This window comes from Echinococcus granulosus (assembly GCF_000524195.1).
Source record: "Echinococcus granulosus chromosome Unknown EG_S00084, whole genome shotgun sequence".
Taxonomy (NCBI): domain Eukaryota; kingdom Metazoa; phylum Platyhelminthes; class Cestoda; order Cyclophyllidea; family Taeniidae; genus Echinococcus; species Echinococcus granulosus.
The window spans coordinates 155635-175825 of record NW_020170464.1 but is presented as its reverse complement, the minus strand read 5'-3'; the positions used below and the strand labels follow the sequence as shown (position 1 = coordinate 175825).

General features: G+C 41.2%; 2 protein-coding genes across 2 annotated transcripts; one reads left to right on the top strand and one right to left on the bottom strand. All coding sequences in view use genetic code 11, as the record gives it.

Annotated features, from left to right (window-relative positions):
• Nucleotides 1-1895: 1895 nt before the first annotated feature.
• Nucleotides 1896-6558, bottom strand: EGR_07688 (hypothetical protein; the record flags this gene model as incomplete). The annotated part of the gene is made up of 4 exons (XM_024496937.1): nucleotides 1896-2135; nucleotides 2699-2801; nucleotides 5677-5811; nucleotides 6533-6558. The coding sequence occupies 4 exons, from the start codon at nucleotides 6556-6558 to the stop codon at nucleotides 1896-1898; spliced, it is 504 nt and encodes a 167-aa protein (XP_024348642.1).
• Nucleotides 6559-8084: 1526 nt separating this feature from the next.
• EGR_07687 (Dual specificity mitogen-activated protein kinase kinase) lies at nucleotides 8085-17108 on the top strand (the record flags this gene model as incomplete). Its single annotated transcript, XM_024496936.1, has 7 exons — nucleotides 8085-8108; nucleotides 9243-9302; nucleotides 11794-12188; nucleotides 12333-12582; nucleotides 13771-13988; nucleotides 14170-14498; nucleotides 16732-17108. 7 exons carry the CDS (start codon nucleotides 8085-8087, stop codon nucleotides 17106-17108), a joined length of 1653 nt encoding a protein of 550 aa, XP_024348641.1.
• Nucleotides 17109-20191: the final 3083 nt, after the last annotated feature.

The following is a 20191-nucleotide window of genomic DNA, read 5'->3' as shown; positions in this document are numbered from 1 at the left end:
TTTACCAGCCTTGAGAGTGAAGAAGTAAGCGAGAGACACAGCCTCCTCTTCTTTCTCCTCCTCCCCCGTATTTCCCTAAATGATGGTTATCACCTTTTCTTGACATTAGACATGCCAAACGAACATGCAAAATGGACAGCTGGAAATGGAGATGGCTTTGGACAGAATAGGGTTTTTGTAAGTAGAGATGGCGGTTTTAACATGTGTCTACTGGAATGGATTGTAATTAGCAGTGGTAATCGGCTCATTAAATGGAGCACTTAAAGGCGTTTTCTTCTATAGAAGCCCTACGTATCGGTATGAGGTGCTTTAAAAATCGACCGATCTAAGTCGCTTTTGGTGCGTCGGTAGAATGTTAATGCTTCAGTATTCATGTAAACCTTACTGAAGCTGATCATCTATTTTATTAGCCTTTGGCAGTTGAAAAGACCTTTTTAGACCACTTTTGTAGCGATTAGGTCTGATCTAGCCTTAAAAGGTTGTTCCTACTGGAAAAATTGCGATCTGCCTAAAACAAGCTATTAAACAGTCACCCTTGATCACTCCGATCACGGGGTAAATTGACTTTTAAGCAGGCTAGATAACTCGTGAACCAGGTGGAAGAAGTAAAAGATGCTACCCGGGATCTCTGGACCACATGCATATCTACTCGTCGTCTCAAAGGATAAAGCAAATTTACAGCACTAATTTGACACAACTGAGCTAGTTAAAGCAGGTTCGAGAATAATGGTATTATAGTAATCACTCATTAATTCCCACTATTTCCCCAAATTTGGAAAAAGTCTACTTTTTGAGGCAACGTTTTAGAGGTAAATAACATCTCAAATAGGCTCCAAAAGTAAAAACTGCAGGTTAAAAAAAGACAGTTTGACATCTGACCTGTTGCATTACATGTAGTTTGTTTGTAAACCTCTTTTCAAATTAACTCAGGCCCTAAGATTGAACCATCCTCTTTACCGAGACCATGTTCATCGGCCCCCCAAGGTGGCGACTAACTACAATCCTCTCCCTCTCATAGAACCGAGTGTTTGGGATAGCACCAAATTGTACAGCAAATTAGTCTTCCCCTAAACATTCTTCACTTCTAGAGGAAGGGTAAAGTAACGGAGCTATTACACTATATTTAGTTCTTTAATTACCCCTTTCTCATTCTAAAAGGAAGTTGAACCAATCATGGCGGATGGCAGCTCACAACCTCACACCACCCGATTAACCGCCAAAATTTACACCCATCCTCGGTCCAGCCTCGGTGACAAGAGTGTGCTTCTGGAGATCCTAACTTCAATTCTTTCCTTAACTTTTTGAACTTGTTGAAAGCGCATTTTGATCTTCAAATAATTTCTGTTTTTTGGTTTTTTTACCTTAAGTGCAAAAAGTGAAATTCAACTCTGTGAGACCAGAAAATTAGTCAAATCTTACAAAAAAAAGGAGAAAAACAGGCAAAAAATCTTTATGATGGTTTTGTTTTTTGAAAAAAAGGCATTTTACCCATTCCCTTCTTTTAACAAAGATTCCCTTTAACCTACTAAACACGCTTTCCCATTGGCAGCCATTTGATAATTGCTAGATTCAATCTCTGTTTTAATACCTGTTTTTAGCTAACGAGCGTTGCAGGAATACAAAGCATCAAATTGGTTGCGTATATAAAATGATTATCGTCGAGGAACTCATTGTCCTTATGAAGTTGACTTATACCGACACGGAAGAAGAAAAAGGAGAAGGTCGCCGATGTGGCTCAAAGTGCAGAGTACTGATTAATCAAAAGTGCCACAAATGCAACATTAAGGATTTGGGGAGAATAAATTACAACCTTGTTTGATGGATTTGGAAGAGGAACAAGTCCGATTGCGTTAAATGATTGATGTATACAAGGGGGCAGAGTTTGGATCTAAGCCCTATCCAGGAGAGGCACTGGTCTCCTGGTGGGATGAGGGTGGCTTTATTGAAATCTCCATGGCTTGATGATCCGTCTCGTCGTAGGCTAAGAGATGAGATGTCTCCCTGGTGCTGTCAGGGTTCTCTGCAGTCTCCATCCGATCGATGTTCACTGCGCTGTCGTTGCCGTTGTTACCATTGTCCATGTCACCACACAACTCGTGCTCGTAGTATCCACTTCGTGGACGGTCTGCTAGATGCTAAAGGCATGGATTTCAGCATAAATTAGTCGAGTCATTCATGATTTTAGAGAATACATCATTGAAAAATTCAAAATTGTTCAATAAAGGGTTTGAATTTTCGGTTTTCTCATGGACACAGGCTGCACACATCCACATAATCGTGCCACTGCTAAGGGGGTGACCTACTGCCATGGGAAATCTCACAAATGCCAACTCCTTTTCTCCTTTGTTTAAAGTAGTTTATTTAAAAAAGCCCCTTGGACGGTAGGTGCAGTCTTTGAATTCTTGCCAAAATACACACACGCGCAAACAGCAGCACAGGGTTTTATGATTCATAAAATGATAGGCCCATTGCGTTTTAAATGAGCCAAGGCGGGACCCCTAAATTATATTCATGGCACCAGTTTACCAGAAGACTCGAAGAAAATGCAATTAGGTGCACTGATTCATGTAAATGCATGCACTTATTCTCTCGTACGAGTAAGGGAATTCTGCAAAACTACAAAAATGGTGTAGTTTTACTTCAAAATTAGGTTTTTTCCCCTAATTAATTCAGTTAATCATGAGTCCTACTCACTCACCTCTGATTGGCTTCTCTGATTTGGCGCGTTACTCAAGTGGGGGTTGCTTTCAATGTCTGTGGGATTGTTTTGTTCTCTTTCCCACTCCTGATTTAACCTATGCCTTCACAGCGAGATGAAAAAAGCAATTTCAAGTTAGGATTTGAGCTCATGATGAGTACTCGTATTTCGTTGACAAGTAAAAGGCAAATAATGCGTTTAATCAAGTGGAAATTCAAGGCCTCACCTTTTTAGCAACGCATAGTGGATTTTTACCTGGTTTTACAAGCAATCATGGTTTACAAAGATAGTCGTGTAAAGACGATGAGCTTCTGAAGAGCATTATAGGGTGCTAAGGTGCATGGTTAGAAAAGCATATCTTCCGTGATGCACGGAGGTGGTACACTGTACCACCTTTTAAAACCACCCCATGGCGACAAAATCAGATGTAACCTATTTTTAGCAGCTTTTTTGGGCTAAAGAGGAGGCTAACAGATGGCGTTTTTTCTCACAATGCACATGCACGTAGTGGTGGTGATTTGCCCAACCCTGCCTGCCCGCCCGCATGAGATGGGCTGGGGACTAGTGTGCAGTGGTAGTCAAGGCGGGTCAGACAGGGCAAACGCGTGCAAATCGTTCCATCAAACATGGCGCAACAGGCTTACCTCTTTCGGCGCGAATGACTGAAAGAAGAAGAAATTGGCACTTGGATAATGAAGTAGCTCTCAGAGAAAATTGTTAGTCTAGCAAGATTATACCTCGGAGATAATGCTAGTAGACCAATCATTATCTGGCTAAAAGCAAACTGTAAAACGGTTGCTGTGTTAACTATTTTCCGATTTCGTGTGTGGAGTGAAATGCTTTTTTTCCTCCATTTGAATGTCATTCTGAGGGTCAGAATTGACTTAAGGCCGATGTACCGATCAAAAGTGCATGCACTATGCCACTAACTAAGCGAATCCTCCCGGTGAACTGTTTTTTTTTCTCATGTCGGTGTCAAATCGCTACAACCAGAGAAATTACTTGTCGATGCTATTTGCAACAAGTAAACTTTCACCAATCAAATTTAACGAAGTAAAAGGAGAAAGAAGAAAGGAAGTAAGAAAGCGGCTTCAAAACTTAATTTTGTTGCCATCAAATGAGGTGGCAAGAAAGTGTGTGCATCCCGCGTGACCTCCAGACGCTTGATGCAACAGGTGCGTGACAAAGCGAGTTGAACTCTGATATGAGATAAGCTTTACTCAACTTTAACCAATCACAGCATTGGATTAAGTGAATAAAAAGGATACGCAAAAAATTCGCCTCCACATTGTTACGCGTGACTGGCGGGCTAATGTTACATGAGTTTTGAAGGAGTCAAAAAAGGCAGGTTTTGTTCACACGCAGATACAATTTGGCATATGATGCAGTGAGCCGAACCAGGGAGAATAATGGTGGGGACAAAACAATCAAAAATGACCCTTGGTGGACAAAATTTCGGGTATCTTGTGATATCACGCTGCATATCTTCTTCCTTGTTAAGAAATAATACACTTTGAACCTAGTTCATCCAAATAATTTCTTTCTTTAACATACAGGAGCAGCAAGAAGTGAGATCAAAGGCAAAAGTTAAGTTTACGCCACCGGTAGTTTAAGTCGCCCATTCACAAAAGCGCTGTATATACATCTACGCTAAAAAGTTGCCGATTTCAACGAGAGTAGTAGCAGTTTAGCCCGTGAATTTAAAATGAAAAGTTTTGTTCTAATCATCCCGGCATTTTAGACGGGGAAAGTCATTTTCCGTCAGTTTATTTCACTATGATTAAACATTTCTTCTTCTGGAGAAAAAATCTATGTGTGTAAAGTTGTGGTAGAGTGCTGGGATGATGCAAAGCACTTCCTTAAACATGGCTTCTGGGTTATTTTGAGGTTACGCATTACAAATAAGCCATTCTTGAAGCTATCGTTCAATCAGCCTCTTCAGTTGATCCATTATGCTCTACCTTTTCGTCGGTTATTTTGGCTATACAATTCAAGAATTGTGTTGATATGATGGAAAGGGAATCAAATGCTTCAGTTTGGAAGCGACATTCTAGAGTATCCTTTGAGTCTTCCCTGAAGTCGTAGCAAGCTGTAGTCGTGTGGTAGAACATCCAAGTTCCTAATGTAAAAAATAGCTGGGAGGCTACTAGCGTGGTTCCCAATGCCTAGCCGCCGAGCGGAAGTGTAACCTGTGAAGACTCAAGCTTTAGCCGCAGTCTAACACACGGTTAAAAATACACAAAATGAAATTCCGTGAAGCAAAGTGGTGACAAAAAGGAACCCTACAAATGGCTGTTGCGAAGGCACTGCCATGCTTAATCAGTAAGAAAATTCTCCCTAGTTACAACAAATTAGTATTCAACCGCGATTTAGGTGTAAACGAATCTGCATACCCATTGAAGGGGAGTAGTGAGAGATCTTAACCACCAGTTAGTATGTAGGCCATGTTAGCGCTAGCACTGACAAGGGAATCCAAATTCACTTCATCCGAAAAATGGCTATTACCTACCATGTCAAGTACCTTTTTTGGCGGAAAAAAAACCAAAATTAAACATTTCTATGAGAAGCCATAGGAGTGACTTCAAAAATGAGAAAGGTGACTTAACTTACCAGCAACACCAGATAAGGGATCCAAGGAAAATGAGTAAAAATATCCCAATTATGCCTCCTACTATTCCAGCCGTGGCAAATATTGAACCTATCAAATAAGAGCTGCTTTAGCTTCAAAATTTTCGGGAAGATAAAATAAAAAATTTCACCAATTTAGTGCACAAATTTATGACTGAAATCTTTACAGTACTGTAAGTCACTTACTATCACGAAACTGGCAATATTCGCCAAAATATCCCGGATAGCATCTAAAAGGTAAAACTTATATAGCCTAACAGCAAATAAATAGGGAATAATCATTAATGGTTTTTGTCACTACAAGTCTCATTCATCGTTTATTAGTAGTGGTTGTGCATTTTAAGACTTACTTGCACCGTTCCACACACCGTTTTTCTGTCTCGGCTATAAAGAGCGCGCAGATACCCTCAAAGCACATAAGGGAACTGGTTTCACTGCATTGCATGGTGCCTATGCTGTCGCAGCCGATTTCGCCACGAATAACCCTGATACAAAGATGGACAATTCCAGAAATTTGTAAAAAGGAACTTTTAAAAAAAATTTTAATAGTTCGAACCTGTTATAGAGGGTTTAGCAAATGACAAGGGCTGTGTGAATCCTACACAAACTATCCAATAATATCTCAAATTTATTTGAAAATACAAAAATTTACTTAATACACTGTGTACATTATTTATATTTTAGGAGTCATCACAGTGGCCTCATGCTGGACAAAATGACATATAGGTAAACCAATCCGTTTATTTGCATATGCATGTTCAAAAGCCACAAAAAATTCTGTTTACTTTCCGAAACAGAAAGGCCACCAGACGTAGAACACTTCAAGACAATAATGCAAACTACTTCAACTGAGACGTGAAACAAATTTTGGTGTATAAATGTGTGTCATACAAAATTAAACAAATGAGCGACAACAATATCACTTGAGCTAAATCATCACACAATGAATACGCATAGAAAAAGTTAGTTTCCAAAAAATCGCAAAGTGTAGTGCATGTACAAAGCGATAATCTATCGAAGTAAAGGTATACGCAAAAAAAAATGATATGCGGAGATGTGGGAGTATTGTAAGCTAGGCAAAGCTCCTCAAATTCTCTTTGGGTGACAACAGTGTACAAGGTGCCTCAAGGAGCCCAGAAAGCAATACTGAATGGCAATAAAACAAAAGGTTTCAAGCTTAAAACATCCAAAGATATCTGAACATACTCGTCTTTCGAAGACGACAAACCCATCAGGCAAAAATAAGACTTCTCTCATGCATACGCCAATTATATTGTTCTATGTGACCTACGATTGTAGAGAACATAAACAAATTTCTTGAATACTAAAATTGTAGACGTGGTTTGCAAAATAATCTACTGCAATATAATCAAACTTTTAAAATCTGCATATTTTGTCCTTACTTTGGCAAAAAAATCCGCCTTAATGCCAAATTACTGGCTTATGTTCACATATGCTATAAGTTCACGATGTAAAATTTCTACTTTTTAAATAGTTTTGGTCATATTTGACAGAATTTTTGACACACGAAAAGTGAAGAATTTTTGGTAAGATGGTGCTTTTTCATGCCCATGGTACGAGAAGTGTTCGCAGCACAAACACCTTTAATAGAGCCCAGATGTGAGGCTGAAAGTCAACGCTTGAATGATATTGCAGTCCGCCCTCCCGTTTTAAGTATATCGGCAAATTTAGTGCCTTGAGACTTTTTTTAATGTGAAAGAGGACATAATACTGAAGTATAATATAAAACTGGAGCTACCGGCAAAACCTACGGAGCGTATCATCCAGAGAATGTATAAGGAAAAGTTCCTTATTTTCTCGTTGCCAAAACCTAGAGTTAAGCAACTACTAGAGCGTAACAGCGGCACTTTGGCTGTTTGTTTGGAGTTGCGTTTTGGTTATGCAGGCATTTAATACTCCACCATTGTTCTTCACTGGTCGGCTTGGTCTCTGGGCCATGCCAGTGGCCCTTCAGCCTCATTGATAGTACGCTTTCTGTTAGAATTATGTTCTCACAAAATTAGGATAACAACCCGAGTGCCGCATTTGTAGCAGCGAAAAACCATTCTGGTCCCAAAGAATAAACCCTTATATCTGTTGTTAATTGCTGGACCTTAATGGGACTGAAGCAGAAAATATGTCGCCCATAAAAGAATCTGTGAAGAACCCTTCAAGAAAGATTAAAAGGGCGTTTGCCTTTAGCAAATAGCCCTGTTTTGTATTCTACAGTAGTGCTATTTACAATTAAAGCAGTAGCACTAGCAAATCGCCTCGAAAAGTTCGTTTTTGGAACCATTTTAGGTATCCGTATGTAAGTATCAATGGATTAAATCCGCGATGCCGCCATTACTTTTTCTAGCTGAGTGGATTACAGGCAAGCCTGACTAGTTAGCACTAAAGTTTAAACAAGATGGAGAAGAGGTTTTAGACGCAAAAACCTACTTCCAGTATTTTTATTACTAGCGATAGACTTGTTTGATGACAAGCACATTCCCCTTTCTCCAATGCAGTTATTAAAAAAGGTGGTGCTAAAATCGGTTGGATTTGCCAAGAAAGTTCAGTGACGCAGCGGTCAAAAATTGTTTCTGCTGCACGCAAATTTGTTGACTAACGCGGTTAGCTTGTCCCAATGGCCATCGCGGGAGGTTGAACAAAAGAAGCTCAAACACTTTGAGGGATGCACATAATGCTTTGATCCTTCGGTGAGCATTTAAATATCCGCCATTGTATTTTTGCTCAGTAAGAACACCTCCGTGTCATGCCAAAAGCCCTCCCAGCCCTCGTACGTCAGCAGGGCATTTCGTGAAGAAATTCAATGCTTTATTGTCTTCAGAAACTACTTGAGGCGTTAGAATATAAATAAGCAAAATCATCTTATGGTGCTTTTTGATGCACTTGATAACGCGGCTGCATATCATCCTTCAGCTCAGCGGCATGACCTTAGGACCACATCGTTTGCCTTTCCGCACTTCTGTATGTAGGTAATATGTATTCTGCCATTCTGGCATTACTGCAAATGACTTCAGAGAAGCTACAGAGTGCTATGGCAACAAAAGAAAAGTCGCATGCAGAAACGTATAATACTACCATGCAAAAGAATTTTGAGCACTTCATCACAGCTGAAGACAGCTACTGGATAAACTTTTCTAAATGTTCTAGGTCTAATGTCGCGTCAGTATTATAAAAAAAATTGTGGAATGCAAACTAAAGGCAAATGTCAAAAGTAAATGCGTCTCTTTTTTCCCTTTTTTTAAAGTCAACACAGACTAAGCAATTTACGGGATTTGTCCTTTTTATTAACTGTGTGATTTAGTAGTAAGTCATAGAACTCAAGTAAATTACCTTATTTCTTAAACTTTATTTGCTGGCACTATTTGTTTATCCTGCATTCGCAACGATGCAAAGAACTGTGAAGGAACATGTTCTACGAACTTACAAATTAGCTGGAAACCCATTGGCATGAAATGAAGTTTGTGTGGCAGAGAATAAGTCTCCTGTAGAGATAACAGTGCCAAAATTGGAGACAGCAAAGTGCACTTAGATTTGCTTTTTCCTCTATTTTGAATAAATCGATCCATAAACTGAATTTTTGGTATCAAGAAATATATGACGAACCTAATTAGTAAGAATTTTCTGGGCACTTAGGCGCTTTTAAATAATTTATCAGATATTAAAACGCTTAAGAGGCTGAAGTTGGTTTTTTACTTTATATCTAGAAGATTGTACATTTCTCTCAACTTTTAGTGCTATATAAGGCCTCTGTACCACTTTGCTAAAAAATATTACGTTCATTTTAACACTAATCGCGGGTTTGGTAAAAAAAGCCAAAAGTAAGAAAAACATTTCTGAGCAACTTTTCTGCAGTTCATGCATAATTTGTTCTAACCAGTCTACATGATGATGCGAATGCTTCCAGTTTTCAAGCGCCACTCTGGGATTGGTGTGCAAAGATTGGTGCCGCGACTACCAGCTGAAGGTGAGTGAGGTATTGAATGCTTGGGAAGGTTCCCACCATTCTTATCACCACTTTGAACATGAATTCCTTAAGTCCTTTTAAACAAGCAGATAAGTCTGCTGATCGAAAGTTCAGTGCACACCAGTTCCTCTGTCAGGGATTCCAATGAACCTGCTATTATTTTCAGGGTAAGCATGTCCAAAACCCCGAAAAGATTCGGTCTTTCTCACAGTTAATCTAGGTTGAAGGCTCGTACCCTTTTTCGGTTTAGCTTCATCTTGTTTGGATTGTGTTATATGAGACCTGCACAATCATTACTCATTGTTGGGCACATGTTGACTTTAATTTTACTTTATGTCTCATTGGTAGGTGATATTTATGGGTTCCAAAAACATCTGAGCGATGCCTTCAAAAGTGCTACGAGAAGCTTGTGTATCCACAATAGGAAGTCAGATGCTTCATTTAGTAGTCTTAAGTGCAAATTAGTTTCTTCAAGAGCACTTAAAATGATCTAAACACCATACTTGGAAATCTTCCACACTCATGCGGTATTATTAAAGTGCACACAGCGTAACAGATGAAGTTTACCACTTTAGTTTCCAATTGCAACCATCCTCTGCCTTGATTAGAGTTCGTCCTGTTTAATATATTCAGAAGGGAATAAAGGTTTTTGAAGTTATAGTGCCGTTGTTGATCGTCAATGATGCTGGACGTATGGTTTTTGGTTTGAGTCTAACGTTTAGAACCTCGATTACCACTTTTTTACATTTACCTTGGTAGTGCTTTCGCGTTATTTCCGTGCTCCCTGGCATTGTGAGCCCCCCAACTTTCTTTCGCACTTGTGTATGTGTAGGCTTGCAGACAGGCAGGCATAGTGGTGGATTTATGGATTTGGTTCTTGTTTTGCTTCCGCACCTATTAAAAGCGCACGAGCATTTATTTGACTGACCAACTTTGTGGAGGAGGGTGGGGCGGTGATTATGGTGATACTTACTATGGGAATACAGTTAAGCCCCTTCTATCATTGCATCTTCTATTATCTGCTACCGATCGGCTTCTCAACTGTTTGTGGTTAATTTCCACCTGATGCTTATCAAAGCCCCAGAGCCCTTGCATCATCACCCTTTGAAGACTCTGCCACGTAGCCGAATGAGTTCACAGTCTTCATATTTGCTTTCCAATGAACCGAAATCAGCCTTTCAATTACCTAGAGACCGAGTTTTCCTTTTATACTTAGATCATTTCACTTGTCTAATTCAATTGACGCCCTCATAAGGTTTTTACCCTCCGGTCTTGTTTAGCCTTTTTCAGTGTCTTTGCAAGTGTTGCTGTCGTTGTCGTCTTTCCCATCTTTAGCACTAATTGCTCTGTCTTTCTCATAGATATACCTGTGGGGTATATCTGCCATTTGTTGCTCAAGGAGAAAAATCGTAGACGTTTACTAGGTAAGGCATTGTTTTCGACATCTGGCGCAATTGTAGTAGCCGTTGTCCCACACTTAGGTAGTTTAATAAATTCATCGTAGTACCTCTTTCGACTGCTTGTGATTATTTACCTCTGGAAAATGGTGATATGATCGAAATAGAAAGATGACTGGATTTAAGAATTTTTCTGTCCAAGTTCTAGCTTAATCAAATTGACGTTTTTTTTAGAGATTGGCTTTTGCCCAATTTGTTTTCTATAGCTCTGTTATCTGTAACTTTGTTTTTCTTCCGTAGGAGATTGTGCATTCTGCAGTGCCAAACGATCTATTTTTCCGGACTGTTGTTTGTTTCAACTGTAGGTTAAAGATGTCTAACTGAAGTAGCATTATCGTGCTCCATCAGACATTACATTTATTCCTAATCTCGTTGCCGAAGTAATGGGTACGATTTTAAATCTGCATCCTTTTTCTACCGACATCATTGATCACATGCTATCTTCACTTGCTGTGATGAAGTAGCTTTGTTTCTCATGCTTGACCACCTTTCTAGCATGCTTAATTCATGCCGCAAAACTTGTCTAACTAATTGGCTTCAAATTAAGTGATTTTAGGGTGTTTAGCAATTAAATACTTTTGTGTTTAGCCACGTGTAGTTGAGAATATGGGTGTAATTCATTCAACGATATCTGCTTTCTGGTCCTCATTGTTTCCTTTCTTGATCTAGATTCAAGTCTCTTCACTGTCTCTGTTTAGTCGTAGGAACAAAAATTCTTGCCGTAATCGCCATTTTATTTTATTATGGATTATTTTCTAGTAGCATCCATGCTGGTTAAACGCTTACTGTTGATGTTTTGGGATGCCCGCATTTCCGCACAATAAACTAAACGGTGTAGTTCCTCCATGTTGACAAGAGTTTTTAGCTTGGTCCTATATACCTGATTGGAGAAGATGGTTCAGAGGGAACATGTTTCAGCTGTTGGTTTTAAGTGGCATTTATAACAATAAAACTATAAAACATTAAAGGATATCTAGTTTCAAAGTACTTTCCTAGGAAATTTTGCCATTTCATGCCTTTGCCCTCGCTGGTAGACTGAAATGTCGGGTCTGACGGACAGCACGCCGGTAGGAGGAGGCGGCAGTAGCGGGGATCACCTGGAGACCGGTGTGGATCCATCGAGACCGCCTACGGGGCCGCAGTCCCAGGCCTCAGGATTACGATTCGCAGGCAAACGGCAGGTGACTATCCAGAACCTTGACCTCACCCCCCTACGACTGGACGATCCCCCTTCCCATCATACCTCCGCCTCTTCCAACGCCAACACTAACCCCTCGTCGAAGCCTACTCGCGTCCGCCTCCCACCGCTCACCAGCATCGGCGCTGCTGAAGCCTCCACCGGCAACTTCTCCGTCCTTCGACATGATCGCGGCGGGGCCAACAAACCTAATGATCGCATGAGCACCGGACCTGTTGATCTCGCTGCTGCGTAAATTTCCCTAATTTTAACTAAGGGTTTTTGCTCGGGATTTTCTCGCAAACAGTAAATGGATGGGCTATTGGATGCTTTCATGGTTGCTTGATTGTCCCACAACATTGGCATATCGCTTTTTATACCTTCTACCATTTTTAGTCAACGCCAACTCGATGATCAGCAATTGGATGACAGCCAGCGAGAGCGCATTGAGGAATTTCTGCGTTGCAAGAAGGACATCCATGAGTTGCACCCAGAAGACTTTACTAAGATCTCCGAGCTGGGCTCAGGCAATTGGGGTGTGGTTAGTCGTGTGCGCTACAACCGGACTAACATCATAATGGCCAAGAAGACCATTCGGTTGGACATTAAGCATGAAGTAGGTACGCAAATACTCCGAGAACTTGAGGTGGGTCATCACTTCTCTCTGAGGTTACAAATTTTCTCTCATGGGCGACAATTCAGCTCACTATATGTATCGTTATGTTCTCATAATTGTTCAGGCCGGGCTGGGAGGCCTCAAACAGCGAAAACGTAATGGAAGCCTCGTATAATCTGCACAGTAATCGTAACACGATAGAATGAGCCCGATTTGGATAATTGTTTTTCTCATTTCCTCACTTGATGTTGGCATGATCTTCGGTACCCTCGATCCTGTCTCTTCAGTTGTTGTAGGTTGCTCTTCGACAACCAATTAAGTCAAAGACGCGAATGTGTTACAAGCATCTTATCGTAACGACTAGGCATGATTTGGGGTTTGGGTGTATACGTTGGATATTGAAATTAAGATGAGTGAAGCCCGTACGTATTATGCAAGGTTGATGCAGGGATAGTCAAACTGTCATCTAAAGTTGACATTATTTGGTACAAATATTACTTATCCAACCTTAACTTGGGAGCAGCGCGGCTATGCGCTAAGGTGTACACACCTAAATTACCGGTGTCATGGTCGAAATGTCGTATGTTAGTCAAGCTGTCGACCATGCTACAAAATTTGAGGTCACGAGCCACTTCTTAAAAAAGCTGATTTAGGTTTGCTTGATGCTCTTTTGCCTGCCTCCGTGGTTTCAGTTATTTAGACCCATGCACTGGTAAATTTTTCTTATCCCTTGCTGGAAATAAAAGATGCGTGACATCCCAAAATGCTGCTACCAACACCATTCTAGTCATTTTCGAGGGCAACATTCAGAAGTTTAACCGCGCTTTTCAACGTCATTCTGTTTATTGTTTACTTCACCTCTGGAAGCAAAGGAACTAATCAGACGCATAACTACGAAGGCGGTTTTAACGCATATGCCTCCTTGTTTTATCGCAAAATTGGGGACTTCTCGAGGCTAAAATCAATGAACATTGCTACATCTCTGAAATAGTTTGCTGATCATATCATCTCAAAGCGCTACCGCAATTCTCTTTGGCTTTACTGACTGTGCCTTTGGTTTTCATAACCAAAGCCCAACTCCGAATTGGATTGGTAAAGTACTTCTCACCATTGATAGTTCGCAAACCAATCAGTTCTATCCCCACTTATGATTGATCTCGGTCATTTTCAATCTACCTCTATAAACTACTTTCGCGTCTCTCCCTTGTCCACCCCCAGATTCTACACGACTGCGCATCGCCTTACATTATCGGTTTCTATGGTGCGTTCCTGGCTGATGGGAACATCAACATATGCATGGAGTATATGGATGGAGGGAGTTTGGACATGGTGCTGAAGCACGCCGGTCGAATGCCCGAGCCAATTGTGTCCCGCATTCTATATGCCGTTCTTTGTGGCCTTGAATATCTACGCAAACAGCTCAGCATGATTCACAGGTGGGTCACGCTCCGTTCAAATTTCAGCGTGTCAGTCATTCCTATAGATGATTGGCTAAAGTAGCTTCAGTATATATTTACTGGAAGGCTGGATGGCTCTTAGCATAGGCGGTGTGGGCCGAGCCATAATTAGAGCAAGATTGTTCGCTAGCTTCCGTTTACGCTCTCCCGTGCGATTTAGAGATGTGAAGCCGTCGAACATTCTGATGCGTCGAAATGGTGAGATCAAGCTGTGCGATTTCGGAGCGAGCGGCAAGTTGATCGACTCGGTGGCGCACTCCTTTGTAGGCTCACGGTCCTATATGGCGCCAGAGCGCATTTCTGGTCAGTCCTACAACACATCCTCGGATGTGTGGAGCCTTGGATTGACTCTCATAGAACTAGCCACTGGTCGCTATCCTATCCCCGCTATTGAGAACGAAACCCAATACTATACCGGATTTTCTAATGATCGGCAGACCAACCTGAAGGAACACATTGCTGCTGCTCGGGAGGGACGAAAACTGCCGCGTGAGTTTACGATCCCAGTCACAACCAACTGTCACTTTAAGTGTGTCTTAGGTTGTTCAAGACATGCTTCGCTGGATATTTATCTTGGCTGAAGTAGTAACTAAGTTAAGGGAATTTCATATTGGAGCACTAGATCAGGATTTTCTTTTGCCTGTGTGTTAAGGAATTGTAAATCCATGTTTAAGGGTGTCGCTGCCCTGAGTCTGAGCATTTTTATTCATTCACTAGATTGACTTATATCATTATGTATAATATCCCCCTATAATCATACGAAATTAGCGTGCACGTTCCATGGCCTTTCTCATGAACTCTCTAATCGTTCGCATTCTCTTACATTTTGTCACATTGCAAAACTAGATTTGATGAACTTTACACATCATTGGACCAGTAGATCTTGTGCAATTTGGATGCAGGTTAGGGGTATACTTTCGTCTTTAACAGGGCATTGTGCAGATTTTGTAGTTTTCATCTGAAGCTTAGAATTTACTCTCTAACATTCATTTCCTACACTAGGTGGCAATCTTTCTTCTTCAACGCAACTTAGTAGCTAAAATCTATCGTCGTACCTTCTACGCACGATGTGATAGATGGTTTTCGTACAGTTCTGTTGGTCATAGAATTGACGTTTGTTCTGTATCGACAAATGCATTATGCGTAGGTCAGTTCGAGTGTAACCCTGACGGCTTGGTACTTCCCACTTTTCTAGCTTTTCGAACATGCACCTACACACCTTAATAACGATTCAACAATCCTTATTCGTCTTTCTTTCTTCCTATCGTGGATCTTAAAGGAGAAAGTTTAGCCGCATTCCATGACCCTGTGTGTTAGAAGGCTTAGTTTATCGGTGGGTCAGTTACCGTCAAGGATGCTTTTTACTTAGCGATACACTTGTACTATAAAGCAGCCTGAGAAGATCCCAATTCATTTAGTAGCCATTCTCTTGTCTAAGTCGAATTTCTTTCGCATTGGGATAATGTAGAACTTCCTAAAACCTTTGCTCAGACGTAATTTCTCCCAATGTCGAGGGAGAGACGGTCTATTCTCGCCGGATAACGCCTTCATTCATCTTGTTTTTTTTGGGGTCAGAAAAGTCCAAACTCACAGTTGTGTAATTTGCTTAAAGATGTTATCTAGTCCTCTTAACCCTTTTATGCAGTAGTCGATTTAGTGGTGTTTCTACTTCCAAGAGAATGAGCTTCTGATATTGAAACTACCTTAACGACGGCAATGTTTCTGAAATGTCTCCGCCTCTATGTGAGGTTTTTTATCCAATGGATTAGTCTTCTGCAGTGTTATTGTTGTGTTTCTGCTCTTTCAACCACCCTCTTACATCTGGATTTCGCTCCGCAGATTACTTGTCATGACCATCAAAATGCATTTTCATTGATCGACTTGTGATGTGGTGTTTTAGAATAAGGAAGCAGTTAAGCACCCTGTCAGTGCTCTGATCTTTCCAGAACAAAACAGATGGGTGTTTGGGTTTTTTTCTTTGATTGTACGGTTTCTTGCATCCCTAAGCTTTTTTTAAAAGCAGGAAGTCGTTTTGTCAACCTAATTCCAATTACCTTGGGTTCTACCGAGTAGCTCTTGATTGACTGGCAGGGGCTAAGCTGACCGCATTGATCCCCTTTTTCAGTATTTGTAAGTCTAACCTCTGTTGAAGAGAAAACCGAGATGTACTGCGCCAATTTCTAATCTCGAGCCTCGTCTTGCCATAACAATAGTGATCTGCCACGTTTAACTTAGTGCTGACCAGTAAGCTAAGGCGTTTTCTTCTATCATAGGGTGTAATGCAGATTTTTTCTCCATCTAACAACCTTTACTTCTGACTACTCCAAAGTTGTTTGGGAGCTATTTGTGCTCACTTTTGTGGTCATTTGTAATGAGGTTACATTTTGTCAATAGATAAGCTCCATGGTTATTGAGGTTTTTCGTTGTATTCTGTGCAAACAGTCCATTAAAAGTGTCCCATATAAGTACTGGTTACATGCTCACTTAACCCTCCAGTTTTTCTTCTTTCCATCATGTTGTTCTGTTTATTGACTACTTTACTGGTTGAGGGTGATTTATAGTGTGTTTATTCATTGTCCTAGTAAATCTGAACTCATGAGTCCTAATTTGTTACGGCCATTTACTTTGGAAGGGTTTTCAACGTTCAGAGCAGAATTTTGTCTGGTCAAAATTGTCTATATTAGACACGCATTTGTAAAGCGGATATTTCTTCCTCTTCAAGCCGTAACGACACCGGAACAGGCACCATTGTCTATTTTCGAGCTGTTGGTGCTTATTGTGGAGCAGCCGCTGCCCCGCCTGCCACGAACATGCTTCAGTGACGATTTCATAGACCTCGTAGCTTCTTGCCTACGCACAGAGAGCGTAGAGCGACCGTCGCTGGAGGTGCTTCAACACCACGCCTTTGTCGCCACGGTGGCAGGTCTGGTACCCGCCGGAGCGAATCGACGCAGCAGCATTCGATTCCGCGATTTCTCCACCGCTGCTACTGCTCGTAATGCACCTTGCGGCTCTCAAGACACTAATGTCGATTTGAATATGGACGATATCGCCTTCTACCTCTCTCACATCTTACCACCTCATGATGGCATCGGCTAGACTCCTTGGGGTCCACCATCCACTAATGCTGGTGACGATAGTGATTAAAACCTCCCCTTTTATTCTCTAACACTACTCTCTCTCCACCTCTGATGTTGTATTGCTACTGTAGTTCGCCTGTGACTACTTCTATTTCCTATTTTGCAGTGTGTATGCTATCTCATGCGTTTGGAGCGTCTAAGACGGTGATGGTACTGTTATCTGTGGTGACTATTAATGAGGAAAATGTATTTGTACGTCGATTTTGTAGTGCAAGCACCTGAGGTTGTAGCTGTATTCATCATCCAGCGAAGCAGTTCTGTGAAGTCGCTTCACTTTTTTGAGCGTTTCTAAGCTTTGGGATACACTGTTTGAATAACAGATGTCAATCTTCCTTCAAAAGAAATTGTGAGGCTCCATTTTCTTGTTCACCCAGATGCGTCCATGCGATTTTTTTGTAATAAAAGTCAAGTAACTGCATAAGGTTTCTCGAGGTATTTCTACTCGTTAAAACATTCACAATTATCATCCTTTACTAACAAGCTACAAGCTAGTGGTGAATTCCGCAAACACCCAACTCTAATCATCTCGATTTCTACTGTACTTCTATTTCCCAATGGTCTATTCTTTTACGCACTTGATAGCCCAATGCTAAGAAGAGGCGGTAATCATCCAGGGGACTAGCAGGGGATACTTAGGGTGAAGCAGCGTTATTCTCCCATCGTACGGAGCAGTATGGGGTTTTCTTGGTCTCGCAGTATGAGGTATGGAGTCTTGTGTTACCTTGTGAGAGTTAGGCCTTCTCCTGGCTGTTTGCGGAGGAGTAGTCTTTCTCAAACGCTTTCGAGTCGCGATGTACTGAGTAGATGGACCTCAGCTATTGCAAACAACGAGCTGGAGATGAACGCGGAGGCTACGCATTATGCACGCTTCCATGTTCACCAGAGGCATTACCACCTGACACCGAGATGATCACAGCGGCGCTGTTTTTGTGTATCAAACTGCATCGGTTCCGTTCGGCATCTTACCGTTCGCTCGCCAAACTGATACTGTGGGCTTTTCTCGTACTACCTATTTGCCACACTCCCAACCCCTCTGTGGGTTTACAATGAAGTTAGTTCCAGACTCATACGCCCTGCGAAAAGGATAGATCGGAGGTTGTTTTCTCGGTAGCTTAGCATGATATGGTCTACACTCTGTCTTTTGGGAGGCAAATGACCATATTTATTAGCTGTTTGTACGTTTACATCCAAGTGCTCAAATCTTCACTGAAGCTGTAGTACAACAACACCGAAATGTGAGGTTTATCCTTGGTGTACGCAAGGACAGAGGATCCTGTTATCCAGCAGAGGACGGAGGGCGCGCGTACTCAAATCAAACAGCACATTGCTGAGTCCAAACGGACGGACTCCTTAGCGAGGACTATAAAATCTAATTATTGCTAAAGAGAAGTGGCGAACGCTATAAAACCTGTGATTAATGGTGCCCACCTTACTGTGGTGCAAGACGAACTAATTCCGACAAAAGTTATGTGCCTCACCCGCTTCATCGGGGGATTTAGGCTTGTACCCCAACTTGTTGGGTGACCCGACAGGTGTCAAGTTATTGGTAAGCATTTGCATTATAATCACGACTTGGCTGCCATTTAAGGGCCCCATCTACCACTGGTCTTATGGAACGTTGAGTTATGGCTTTATAATTTGTCACCGGTATGTGACTTCAGCCCCTCAAACACCTACTATGGGTTGATTTTTTGCTTTTGAGAAATGCACTAATTGGTCCGTTTTAACATTTGCCTATTCCATTTCATTATGGCATAAATTAATTTTTACTTATGTGTAGTTTTGCTGGAAGAGCCCTCGAAAAGTTTTACAAATCGTTACACTCCATCTGAACCATGGTGCGGTATCTCATTCAAAGGATATCGAGGTCTATTTCTTACACTCATTAATACATCTTACTTCACAAAGCCTGGCCAAGTCAAAATGTACTGGCAGTTAATTAATCATGTGGAGTGAAATTGGCATTGTTTATTCGGCAAAAAAAAATACTTTTTGTTAGCAAGTTGAATATGTTAAATCGTCAGGACTACAACGCCATCTCTTTGACAACAGAAATGCAGATGCTTGGAAGTCACAACATCGGCGCAATGATTGCTGCTGGGTGTCATTTACTTTCCTATTGATATTAGCAGTGCCACCTTAGCTCTAAGTTCCAGATAGCTGAAACGCCTAAACAACCCCAGGGTAACTAACCTGGTTACGTAGTTTCTTCAAAAGAAAGAAGAGTGAAGCATCAAGTTCAGCAAACATACAGGGCTGCAAAGTGTGCTTTTTACGACGCGCTGAGGTGTGACGGAGAGAACGTTTTAGTAGGTCGAGGCTGCTTTGATGACGCCGGGAAACATCCACAGAATGAATGATAGGAAAGTACGCTGTGAATTGATCATGTTCTTTTTTCAAGGTCAGGATCAAGTATACCGCTTTGGCAATTAACCAATCCCTAGGTAGAGTAAAGCATTTTTTGAATATAGGTGGTTGAGGTCTCACACCATTAAAAGTCATCAGTGTAGACTTATCCACTCAGCCTTTCTGGATACTTCATAATACAGTCTTACCCTACTTTCTAACGATCTCGAAGGGAATGGATGGGTTTATAGAAAGAAAAAAGGAGCTTGTGAGGCTCATTCATGTTTTATGTGAAGTAAAGTGCTTAAATTTGCGTGTGTCACAGGGGGAAAATAGTTTGGTATTTCCACTGTTAACAAAAATCTTATTTGTTCAGTTAGCTTTATCAAAAAGATGTAGGATTGGGGGCAGGGAGAAGATGACAAGGTGGGAACTCCAGACTTTAAGACTGATTCAAATACAAGAAATTCTTAAAATATACTATTTAAAAGGAGGTGTTCTAACTTGTTAGGCTCAAATTGTTCATTTTTGGCCCCGTAGTGTGTTTCATATATAAGGACATCGTAAAGCCTACCAGCCGTGAAGCAGTTTTACCATCAACGTAGGGAGAAGTTGAGGAATGTAGGTGGTATTGTAATGTTTTGAGGTTTTTCTTAACCACATATTTAACCGCACAAGTTCTTCAGTTGCTACGAT